The 12,126-nt window shown below is 49.6% G+C and overlaps 2 protein-coding genes across 4 annotated transcripts in view; one reads left to right on the top strand and one right to left on the bottom strand.

The window, feature by feature from the left end:
* The window catches only part of ETFA (electron transfer flavoprotein subunit alpha), a 32,262-nt gene extending 30,820 nt beyond the window's left edge, over positions 1 to 1,442 (top strand). Inside the window, 2 exon segments of the mRNA XM_032194755.1 lie at positions 369 to 449; positions 1,356 to 1,442. Of these exon segments, the coding sequence (XP_032050646.1) occupies positions 369 to 449; positions 1,356 to 1,394 (120 nt within the window). The 3' untranslated portion in view covers positions 1,395 to 1,442.
* Positions 1,443 to 1,582: 140 nt separating this feature from the next.
* The window catches only part of TMEM266 (transmembrane protein 266), a 77,469-nt gene continuing 66,925 nt past the window's right edge, over positions 1,583 to 12,126 (bottom strand). For all 3 annotated transcript variants that reach the window (XM_032194753.1, XM_032194754.1, XM_032194752.1), the window contains 2 exons: positions 4,852 to 4,902; positions 1,583 to 2,836 (listed from right to left, as the gene is read on the bottom strand). In XM_032194753.1, coding sequence (XP_032050644.1) covers positions 2,244 to 2,836; positions 4,852 to 4,902 — 644 coding nt within the window. In that variant the 3' untranslated portion in view covers positions 1,583 to 2,243. The remainder of the gene's footprint in view (positions 2,837 to 4,851; positions 4,903 to 12,126) is intronic.

Below are 12,126 nucleotides of genomic sequence, written 5' to 3'. Positions count from 1 at the left end.
TAATCCGCTGTAGTATTTTTTTTCTAAAATAAGGTTCTTATTTTGAACGAGGAAGGATAGCCCTGATGTGTGCTACGAGCACAGAAGGGACTTTTTAATCACTGTTATGAACACGTGGCTCAGTTTTGGAGACTTTCGTAATGGTGGGTTTTAGAGGTGTTTGTGTTTTTTGTTTGCTTGCTTGCTTTTTTTTTTTTTTTTTTTTTGAGGTGGAAAGGAAAAGCATTTTAAGTGTTGCGATCCGTTATCCTCTGTGTTTGCTGGCTGAGAGAAGTTAGGCCATGTTTTGTAGATGAGACCTGTCTGTGTAATCTGACCCTAGACGTAAATCACTATAAATTCACACGGTGCTTTCCTGTTGCTTGCAGACCATTGTTGCTATTAACAAGGACCCAGAAGCTCCAATTTTTCAAGTGGCAGACTATGGACTGGTGGCAGACTTATTTCAGGTAAGGCTAAACTTGGAAATGCGTGGGATAACTCATTCAGATATGTAATGGTATCTTAAATAGGTAATATAATCTAATAAATTTTAAAGATGTTTGTGGCAGGGTGTTTGCTCTGGGTTTAGTTAAGGAGTTGGCTTTATGACTTCATTATTTTCAGTCTCAGAATTCAGTGCTTGCCAGGATAATTTTGGGGGGTGGGTTTCACAGTCAGCCTGCCCATATTCTGGTACTCGGATCACGCACTGTTCTGAGAAATAAGTGCATGTAGATATTTCAGATGTGTTTTTAAGCTTCAGAAAGTATGAACGTGCAGAATTAGCAGCATCTTTACACTGCAGTTCTCCCTTTTGCCTTGGCTCGCTGCCTTACTGCAGCTCATGACAAACTGGCAGTTTTCTCCTGGAAAACTGCGCTGTGAAGTAGACCATGTCCAAGTGCCTTATGGCTCACAGGTGGGAGCCTGTGTGCATGGCCATGTATGTGACTGGCGTGGGCTGGTAGTGGCTCTGTGGAGAGGCATGGACAGAAACTCTGCCAGCACTTAATGCCATTCCTGAACTGATGCCCGCTGGCTCAACAGCAAGAGCGGGCCTTTTCGTAAGCCAGAGACAAAGTCACGTTCTGAAGAAACACCATGTAGACAATTTCCTTAATAAATTTTGTACGAATGCATTATTTCCACCTAATGGAAATGTAGCGCTCTTAAATAATTAAGAGGCTCTATTCAGCAGGAGGGAAGCGGGGAGTGCTGTTGAGCTGGGGTGACCCACAGCCCGTGGAGTTGTGTGTTACGCATTGGAACAGGAGGGCAGGGGCTGCCCTTTGGGGGGGGTTGGGTGCTTCACATGGAGACTTTGGGGGGGACAGAGGGGAGAGCAGGTGCTACCCTGGCACTGGTGTTTGCAGGCAGTGCCCGAGATGACGGAGCTCCTGAAGAAGAAGTGAGCAACACCGCTGGCCCCTACGCTGCGTTTTGCGGGAGGAAATGACAAAGAAAAAAAAAAAAAAAAGAGTACTGGAGAGCACTGGTGTCAGCATATGTTTTTGCTGGGCAGTGTGGGTTGGTGGGACAGGTGGTAAGAAGGAATAATAACAAATAAAGAATTGTAGGGTAATGAGGGCCTGTCGCTGTGCTTCTTGTTTTTTCTGTGTGTAGTAGGTGATGGGATTGGGACAGCAGGTGCTGGGTGTGGGGTGGGTACTGAAGAGAGACAACAGGAAAGCAAAGAAAGGAGAGGTATGGGAAAGAAGGAATGATGGAAAAAAAGCAGAAGGGAAGGTAGGAACAATGGAGGCACCAGTGTTTGTCAGTGTTTATTGCCATCCTTACTCCCTCCCAGCTATGTTCAGCCCCCTGGCAGGAAGGATGGCAAGCCAGGAGGCCAGGTTGGGCCCAGGCTGGCCACTGGCTCTGTCCTGCCCCTGGGCCCTGTGGCTCTGAAGTCGGGGACGGTCCATGCACCTTGGGGCTGGGCCCAGGCTGAGGGCAGGACAGGGCTGCAGTCTGTTCTTCCCCCTACCAGGTACTGTGGGTCCGTGTGGGCTGAAGATGGCTGGGAGGTCCGCTGTGTGTGCCTGAAGGACACTGTAGGTCTGGGCTGGCCCGGATATGGAGGTGGGTGGGGTGGTTGGGTCCTGGGGGCACCAGCGGGGAGGTGCTGGCCTGGCCCAGGGCTGGCAGCCACTCCAGGAGATGCTCTGGGTTGCCTCCAGTATCGGGGTGTTGCCTGCAGCAGCCTGATGCCTCAGCACTGTGAGCATGCCTGCACAGTGAGCGTGTCCCTGCAGCTCTTCTTATGCCTTGGGGACCTTGCCCAGCGGTGGCTCAGGGGGCCCCAGTGCCGTGTACTTCTCATCAATGACTGGGGCCCCCTGTGGACAGTCGATGAGCGGTTTGAGCTGGAAGACATCAAGGCTGTCCTGGTTCCTGCGGTTGTAGATAGTGAGCCGGTGGCCCAGGCTGGGGCTGGCCCTCACTGAGTCTCCTGGGCTGGGCAGCTTCAGGTTGACGGGGTCCAGACTCCTCTGAGCCAGGCAGACCTCTTCTGACAGGGAGGAGAGAAGCTCCTGCACCATGGCTTGTGCCACCTGCTGCTCCGTGCACATGTGGTCAGCCCGCGGCCTGGTGCCAGCCTCTGCAGCATCCTCACAGGTCACGCTGCACTCTGGGGAGGAGCCCAGCGTCTGGCTGCTCTCACTGCACGCCTGGGTACCGGAGCTGACGGTGGAGCGGGACGCGCTGCCCGAGGTGATGCTGGCAGACGTCCCGGTGCTGTTCAGCCGCAGCGGCACCTCCACGGTGAACATGTCGGAAGAGATGTTGGGGTGATGGACGTCAATGGCAGCGGTGGTAACGACGCAGACGGCTGCCTCGGGAATGGCGCTGTCTGCAGGAAGGGTAAATGTAAGCTGTGTTACCAGAGGTGTAACAACGGGCCTGGACAGACAGAGTCAGGCTCATTTTTGTCTCTATGGGTTCCACAGGACAAATTACAAACAGGCTCAACTTTAAGGTTCTTAGAGGCCCTGGAGGCACCTGCTTTACGAACTTGGGCCCATTCTTTTACACGTCCCTTTAGCAGTGCCTTGGAAATGCCCCAGCCGTGCGCCCCTTCTAAGAGCTGCCAGAAGCACCGACCCTACTGCGAGCAACAACCGGGGGGGCGCCTCCTGGGAGCCCGCGCTGCGCCCACCCCGTGTGAGAGGCGCGGGGCCCACGCGCAATTTAAAAGCACGAACGTGGGGGCGCCGCCAACGCGCACGGACACGCGGCCCGCCCCATGGGCAGGGTGCGCGCCCTGCTCAGCCCCTCCCCTGCTCGTGCCCTCCAGGCCACCCCCTCGCTCCCGCCCCTTGTCAGTGTCCCCTCCCCCCGTTTCCCTTTTTTAAGCCGCGCTTTTTGGTCGTGCCCCTTTTAAGAACTTCACGCACCGCGATCCCCGGAGTCCCTTTGCCGTCGTTGCCCTTTTAAGAAGCCAGTGCTCGTGCCCCTGTTAAGCCCTCCCCACGGCCCCGCCCCTTTTAAGAACCCCGTTCGTTCCCGTTGCCCTTTTAAGACCCTACAGCGCCCTGCCCCTTTTACGAGCCCTTTACTCCCGTTCCCCTTCTTAAGGCCGGCCCGCCCTCCCCCCCCGGCTCAGCGCCCCCCCCCCCCCCGCGCCGCGTCCCCGCTCCGCAGCCCGGGTCGGTCCCACCCCCAGAGCTGGAGGCGGCAGAGCCGGGCCCACAGGCGGCCGGCACCGCGAGGCGGGGCCCACCCAGCCCGCAGCGGCAGGGCCCGCACACACCGCTGAGCGGGCCCCACTGGTGCAGAGCCGGGCCCAGAGCCGAGCGCCGCCAGGAGCCGGGGGTCACCCACCCTCACTGGTGCGCCCCAGGGCCCGCAGCTGGGTCGTAAAGGCCCTGGGGCCTTCACCGGCCCCTCTCTAAGGCACAGCTCCAAGAACCGAGGCCCGCCCCGGCACGCCTTTAGCCGACAAGGCCCACAGCGGCACACTTGAAGCCCCGGGCTCCACCACCTCACGCCTTTAAGAGCTGGGACCCAGAACCCCACCCTTTGAAGAGCTGGAGCCCACTCCTGGCACAGCGAAACCCAACAGAGCAGAGTCAGAATAGCCCGAGCTGGAAGGGACCCATAAGGATCATGGAGTCCAACTCCTGGCACCACACAGGTCTGCCCAAAAGCGTAGACCATGTGCCTAAGTGCACAGTCCAATCACTTCTTGAATTCAGACAGGCTCGGTGCAGTGACTACGTCCCTGCGGAGCCTGTTCCAGTGTGCGACCACCCTCTCTGTGAAGAACCTCTTCCTGATGTCCAGCCTAAACCTCCCCTGCCTCAGCTTAACACCGTTCATGTGGGTCCTGTCACTGGTGATTATGGAGACCAGATCAGCTCCTTCCCCTCCACTCCCCCTTGCGAGGAAGTTGCAGACCGTGATGAGGTTTCTCCCCTCAGCCTCCTCTTCTCCAGGCTGAACAGGCCCAGTACCCTCAGCCCCTCCTCATACAGGGATGTCTTTCCCTCTAGGCCCTTCACCATCTTCATCGCCCTCCTCTGGATGCTCTTCAACAGTTTTACATCTTTTTTTGTACTGTGGTGCCCAGAACTGCACACAGTGCTCGAGGTGAGGTCGCACCAGCGCAGAGCAGAGCGGGACAATCACCTCCCTCGACCACCTGGCGATGCCGTGCTTGATGCACGCCAGGATCGGGTTGGCGCTCCTGGCTGCCAGGGCACACTGCTGGCTCATATTCAGCTTGCTGTCAACCACAACCCCCAGATGCATGTTTGGGTTTGATTTCTGGGACAGAGCTACATCACTGGTCAGTCTCGCTGGGTTTACAGCACACAATAAGATGTAAAAACTCAGTTTACATTTACATTTTAAAGCAAAACTTACCACTGCTAGGTTCGTTGTAGTACCGACTGATGTAATTATTCATGTCATCCTCTGAAAAAAAAAAGGCAGCACCTGATTAAATGGTTGAAATGGCAGACTGTGAAACACTCTCCTCTGTCCTCCATGCCCAGAGCACCACCTGAACTATCTGTGTGTTGTCAGGCCGTAGACCAGGTGTGATTTGGGACACTGCCCACAGACCCCACCAGCCCCAGTGGCTGACAGGAACCAGCTCAAGTGGGGCTTTTCCTTTGGAACATTTCTTTCTTGGACCTGCCTGGGAATTGGACCTGCCTGATTAGCGGTGTGTGGTGTGCTCTAAAAGCATTCTCTGCTTTTAAGTGCTGCCTCTGATACCATGTTTCAGAAAACCGTGCTCATCATCCCTTTGAGCCAGATTCCCTTTGTTCCCCTGGGGCCCTGCGGCTACAGCCCTCCCTTTTCACAGCACACTGCGGTTTGCAGGTGAAGGAAACAGATGTTTTCTGGGGAACGCATTCTCCATGCAACAAGACCCAAACCACTAAGCACTCTGTACCTGAAATAGCTGCACTCATAAGAAGGCAATCTAACCTGACACTGAAAGGGAACATGGTCGTTTTCCTGGTTTCATTGGCTCTTAAAAGCTTTTTTGGCCCTTGTTGATCTTTAAATGCCTGCAGTCAGAGGTGTGCTTTGTGCTAATGTCTGCGTTTGACAAAGAGGCCTCAGAGTAGCTCAAGGCAATGCCGCTGGATTAGGAGTACATTGCAAGGCTTTTCAGCTATCTGCTACTAAAATACACTTCATTTCTATCATACATAATTCATGCTCTAAATGCTACCAAACTTGCCAGCCTGTAGAGATACCGGTTCTTGCTCAGGCAGGGAACCTTCAAATCCATTCAGAAAACACCTGCACATGTGTAGTTTTTGGTAATGTATTTTCATCATATTTAACTCGCTGTCTACCTCTAAGCTTTACCCTTTGGCCTGGCCATGTGTGTGACCACTTGCACGCACAACCAGCACAGCTGCCTGCTTTCAGGTCCTGTCATTGTGTGATGGCCCCATTAACCTCATCGCTCTCTAGGTGATTTTATGTATGTGTATATTTCTCTCTATGTATATATGTAAATAGTATCTCCAAACACACGCATGTGTCTGTGTGTGTGCATATATATATATATTTACCTCAAGTAGTTTCTCATGAATAAAAAGCAATAAAGAGCATTGGAATAACAACAGCAGGATAAATATTTCAACAACAGATTAAGTTTCTGAATAATTACATTAAATGAAACTGACAACGGACAAACTTATCTTAGCCATATGGGGGTCACAGCTCTTTGGGGTATCACAGGCTATAAACAATTCCCATTATCTCTGACTATATCCTTCATTACTGAAAGCAAGGAGCTTAAAAAGACAAAGACACGGTGAGCAGGAAAGTTTTTCAAGGCATAAGCTATAGAACCAACCTATTGACCCCCGAACACTTCTAGATGTAGGAACAGCAACAGGAACTAGGCAGAAACACCACCACAATGTGACCTGGCAAGAAACGGACACAGCCTTACTGTGCCACTGGGGTGCAGTAAGAAAGGAAGAGAGAAGGAACATGAAGGAGGAAAAATGCATGCATTTCTGAGAGCACACTGGTGGTCCACAGGGGAAAATTCCCCGGTGAAGCTGTAACCCTCCCAGGGAGTTTTCCCCTGCAAATTGCCATGCACTGGAATTTCAGCTTGCTCTGACCTTGGTCATCTGAACATGTAACCAAATTCTCAGCCAGACGTTAGCTCCTCTCCTTGGCAGACCAAGTGTAGCTCACTGCTCACCTGTACGCCCATTTATGAAGGCACGTGCATGCTCCCTAGGCTGTGCTGTGCCTAGTTCACCTTTCTGGTCTTGCGTAAGATGACCTGAGCGGAATTTTTTTCCGCTCTGCTTTGCTGGCCCCAAAAGGTGTCTCCTCTTTTCCCTCTAGCAACACGGAAAGTTTGTGCCAATAGGAAATACGAGCAGCCAGCTGGTGCCTTGCACAAGACTTCCTTATGAAGGCAGATTGCCTCACTGGTGCAAGCTGCAGCGCTCACATGACTTCCATTCACACGGGCTCTGGAGAAGCTGGATGGATGCCTGAGCACGTGAGATAATCCACCATGAGAGGAACTGTCAAAGTCGGCTTGCACAGAAAACAGCAACAGGTTCAGCCTGGTTCTAAGGAATGAACCTGAGATGGAAGTCACTGTCTGCAAGGAAAATCCAAGACATGGAACGGGATCCATTGTTAGCAGATATTTCTGGGACAGAAAACCAACATCCTTAACTGATGAGGTATTGGGTTGGTTTGGCCCTTGCTTTAGCAGATTGTGCTGCAAGAGCACTGTGGGCTGAGCTGAACAGGGCTGAGATGTAAGACATCTGTGAGTGGCCACAGCTGATGGCTTTGGGTGTGGGATGGCCTGGGGGACCTCTCAACATTTTTTCTTTTCTCTGTAAATATGGATTGGCAGATCCATATCTGAGCTGGCTTGTGACAGGCAGCTTGGAGCAAACACAGGAGCCTGGGTCTGCCTCTGCAAAACAGCTTCATTTGTTGCAGCTAGAACACCATAATTTGACAAAGAACACGGATACTGATGAAATAAGAACTTTCAGGGTAAACACCAGGGTAAGATGAGAATAATTTAAGGAAATGGATTCAAAACCAAAATATTATACTGGTCTCTACTTTGGGAAGTGATAAAGAGTTTCTACCTCGCCCCTTTGGTATGAAATTCAGGAGCCTCACTTCACTAACTACCCACACATGTACTTAACCATTACTTAAGGTCTAATTCCTTTATTTCTGTCCAGATATCAGTGCAGAGAACCCAAAAGCCTAAAACCAGCACCTATGGGAGAAGCCAAAGCCAGTCTCCTGCAAGGATTCACGGAGTTTAACGGCCAAGTGGAGCGCACATGAGATATAACCGCTCCCAGGCGGAGGCTTCAGAGTAGATACATTTCAACATTTGAAAAACACTATATTTTATCTATTGCTCTGCAGTAACAGGGCTCTCTTCAGATCACTAATGGACGATCACCAAAGGAAGTGGCTTAAGAGCTGGAAAATCAGAAGTGTTAAACCAGCTCGGACTGCCTTGCAAGCAACAACTGTCAAAATGCTTTCTGGTGCCCCACTTTGCCTTCCCAGACAGCTTATCAATAATCTGATGGGGAGCCCTTTGAAGCTCCAGATTTTTTCATATTCTATTGCCAATATCCCACTTCCTTCACTTGCAGAACGCTGAGGACCTACAGGGAGAGCAAGTTTTACTTTGCTCTAAGCAAGAACATAAATTGCAGCAGTTCCACAAAGAAAACCACTTCCCAATAACCCCGCAAACATGGAAATTCAGCTCCGAATAGCTAAAATAACCCTCCTGCAATGGGAACTAACAGAGTCGGGGATCTAGTTCTTGCTCAAATGTGTATAAGGCTGGCACATCAATTTTAAACTACTGCAGAACTTCAAGAATTGCGATGATATATGCAAGAAAATGAGGAATTTCCTCTAGAGACCATAATTCATATATTATGGGAGAGATTACAGAATAATAAATTTTGGAAGGAAGTATTAATGGCTATATGGTGTGTGGTGAACATGGAATTCCCTGGAGCCTGGAGGTTTGTATACTAAATAGTAAAAATGATTTGTGCAGGAGCAGAAAATGTTAGATGTCATGCTGGCCATGACCAGCTTCATACTGCACGAGGCAAAAATTCATCAAGAAAAAAATCATCATTTAGAGAAGAACAGAGGCCACACAAGTGCAGCGCAGAGCGGGACGACCCCTTCCCTCGAGCAGCTGGCAATGCCGTGCCTGATACACCACGAGACACGGTCGGCCCTTTTGGCTCCCAGGGCATGCTGCTGGCTCATGCTCATCTTGCTGCTGACCAAGACCCCAAATCCCTTTCTGCGGGGCTGCTCCCCAGCCTCTCATCCCCCAGGCTGAACATACAGCCAGGATTACCCCATCCCAGGTGCAGAATCCAGCACTTGCTCTTGTTAAATTTTATACCAGTTGGTAATTACCCAGCCCTCTAGTCTGCCAAGATCTCTCTGCCAGGCCTCTCTACCCTCAAGGGAGTCAGTAGCTCCCACCCACAAACTTAGCACGCATTCAAGTCCCGTGTCTAGATCATGTATAACAATTGTGAAAACTGGCCTTAGCATTAAGCCCTGTGGGACCCCGCTGGTTTACTGGCTGCCAGAACTAGACGGGAACTCTTGCCTCTCCCGGTCTCACACCAGCAATGAGGGTACTTCACAAAGAGAAAGAGATCCACAGAAAGAGAAGCTGGGTGGCAGTATGTACCGAAAGCTTCCAAACAAGCTAGTACGTACAGCACTCTCCTGGTGCAGGCCACGGTGTGTCTCCACAACTCCCTGAGGTGCTGCGCATACCACGTGGTGCTGGGGTTACTTGGCTTGTTTTATTGAACGCTGCACTGAATGGTTCCACAAAACCTGGTATAAATACCAGAGTACAAGCTACAGCTACAGCCCCTGAGGAGCTTCAGCTTATGCACTGTCCCATAAAACTCCTAGGTAGGGAAATGAGCAAAAAGACTGAACGCTCTTTTATTCCATAACCCGTCCACGATGAAGCATTCTGCACTCAATGTTTCCATTGTTCAGTGCAGACAGGGGAAATGAGATTAGCCTGAGATGGAATATCCCGTTTTCTCTTGCCATATGCTCTCTAGCCAACTAAAGCTTGCTGGTTTGGCAGAACCCAGGGCTCTCCAAAGATGGTGATTTTTTGAAGACTGACAACGTTTTTGGCACAAACACATGCATTCCATGCCATACCCTGCCTTCAGGTGTTGTACGTAGGGCTCGTGTTCTGCCAGAGCATAAGAGGAGGGACACCCCAGAGCCTGTTTTGCTGGCTTGTGGCTTTGAATTGTAGCTTTTCTTTTAACAGTATTAGCAACCTGGTCCTTAAACTAGTCACTGTAATAGGCAATTACAGACGGTTTTCAAAGCTCGCAAATGTAGCACAAAGGATGATTAACTGCAGTCATCACTCTGGAGTCTTTAAGGAGGAAAAACACAGCTAAAAGAAAGTGGACGCAAAGCAATTCCTAATGCAGTCTGATAAGAGAGAGCAGTAACTGGCAATATATCAACTTTAACCCAAAAAGTCAGGGGTGAAAACACTGGTGGCTTACGCTTCCACGCAGAACAAGTGGTGTGGGAAGCCCTGAATATAGCACAGCCAGGGTAACTACAGCACAAGCAGGAGGTGCAGAAATGACCTAGAGGAAATGTCTCGATAGCCTCTGCTCTGCAGAGCCACACCTGATGAGCATTTCACCGGTCTGATGGGAGATCCTACACCAACCTGATAAACCCATGCTGTGTAAACAGGGGCCCCTTCAGCTGAGGACATGCTCCTCTTCCATCAGGTGTACCCCATGCAAAAACCACGCAGAATCCATACTGACTGTTGACTGCCTCAGTTGACTGCTCCCTGGATGGTGAACTACAGCACTGAACATTACTGCTCGGCTTGTGGTTTCTCATGCAATCTGCACTTGGGCGCCCTTTCAGTGCTCCACCACGATGGTACTACCACAGATGGTATAAGGCCTTGCTCTAAGGCTCTGGGAAATTTCTTTTGTTCAACTCCTGCTTCACTCAACATAAAGGACAACTGTAAAACATTCAATGACCTAAATTTAGCTTCTGAAGAAAAAACACTGAAAATGATGTAGCTATGAAGGCTTTGTATGCAGTATATGATAAAATGCTCAAAAAAATTATTTCCTCCTCTGTTTTTTGTTGACCTCTGGGAATCAGAAATTAATTCTATATTCTCAGTATGAATGTTTAAATATAGCATAACTGCACTTTATCTGTTATGTGAAGTAATGCACCTTTTCTTATTTGCTGGACATACTTTTCCAGTAAAAAGCATTAATTGCTCACATCACGTAACCTTACTGAACATAGAAATCACTCCTGCTTTGTTGCATGTGTGGCCAGCATTTTACAGAGAGAAACAAATAATGAGTACTTGTGTTAACCTGGAAGTTGGACTGAATACCTTGCACAGAAAAAATAATTAGACTAACCTCCACAGCACTGTAGTTTCAGCAAGCCTTCTTATAATTGAGCACAACACTCTCTGGTTGTGCACAGTTGTCCAAATGTAACCCTCAAGGAACACATGCATAAATTATAATATATCCACTGGGGAAACCTCTGAAATCCTACAGAAAAGGGGGAAATGCATTTCAGGGGATAGCCTGCTCAACTGCCTGCTTTTAAACACAATTTCAAATCAGGAATAATTAATAGCTGAGTTGTGGTTAGCGCTTGGCTATTATTAAAGAGGAAGAAACAGAAACAACTGCTACGTGCTTTCATTACTGTGTAGAGAATGAAAAAAATATAGTTTGAAAAAGTTTGGTGAGCTTTTTCTCTTAAAATTTTGATTAAGATACTTCTGTGCCTTAAATTCTAGAGTGTGGCAAAGATACCAGGCAAACCTGTAATTCATATCTATTCACATACTGCTCATCTACCAAAATGACCAAACTAGGACGTCCAGAGAAGATTAACGTATCACCATGGTGAAAAATGTTGTCTTCTCTGGGATATTACGGTAACCATTAGTGAAACCATGACACATTCTGTCCTCCATTGTGAGCATTGGGGGATCACGGGACAAAGAGCTGTCCTTTCAAATAAAGCCTTCTGCTCTAGATTTCAGTGACAAAAATAACACGGGTCTAAGCAGTAGTGTTCCCCTGAACAGCAAACCTGGCCCAACGGACAGCTCACAGACCACCCACCGGACTGCTGCTCACCACAGGCATGTAAAACTTTGACAGGTGAGCAGGAGCTGCCTACAGTGTGCAAATGCTCCTTTTCTGGCACCAGAGCTGCCCTGTCCAAGCACAGGTGGGCTGCCCAGCACTGGCAGTTTTAAAGCACCAAGTGAGAGAACAGTCTCTAGGCAAGGCAAGCTTCACAGCTGGTGCGTGGGCAATCGCCCAACCCTGGTAGGCAAGCTGGGATGCGGGGCAGTGAGCAGGATGGCTGGGACTAGTAGAAGAGAGACAGTCTTGTATTCCTTAATTCACAAAACATAACGTAGCTCACAGAACAAAATGTGACACGCAGGTTTCTATGGATTTGCATGGCTGAAATTACATAGCTATGTCTGTATTCCTCTTACACATATATACATGCTCCTGAGTACCTCCCAACGGACACGAGACTCTTTGCTTG

The sequence above is a fragment of the Aythya fuligula genome, chromosome 11 (assembly GCF_009819795.1).
Source record: "Aythya fuligula isolate bAytFul2 chromosome 11, bAytFul2.pri, whole genome shotgun sequence".
Classification (NCBI taxonomy): domain Eukaryota; kingdom Metazoa; phylum Chordata; class Aves; order Anseriformes; family Anatidae; genus Aythya; species Aythya fuligula.
The sequence above is the reverse complement of the archived record's forward strand: the minus strand, read 5'-3'. Positions and strand labels throughout refer to the sequence as shown.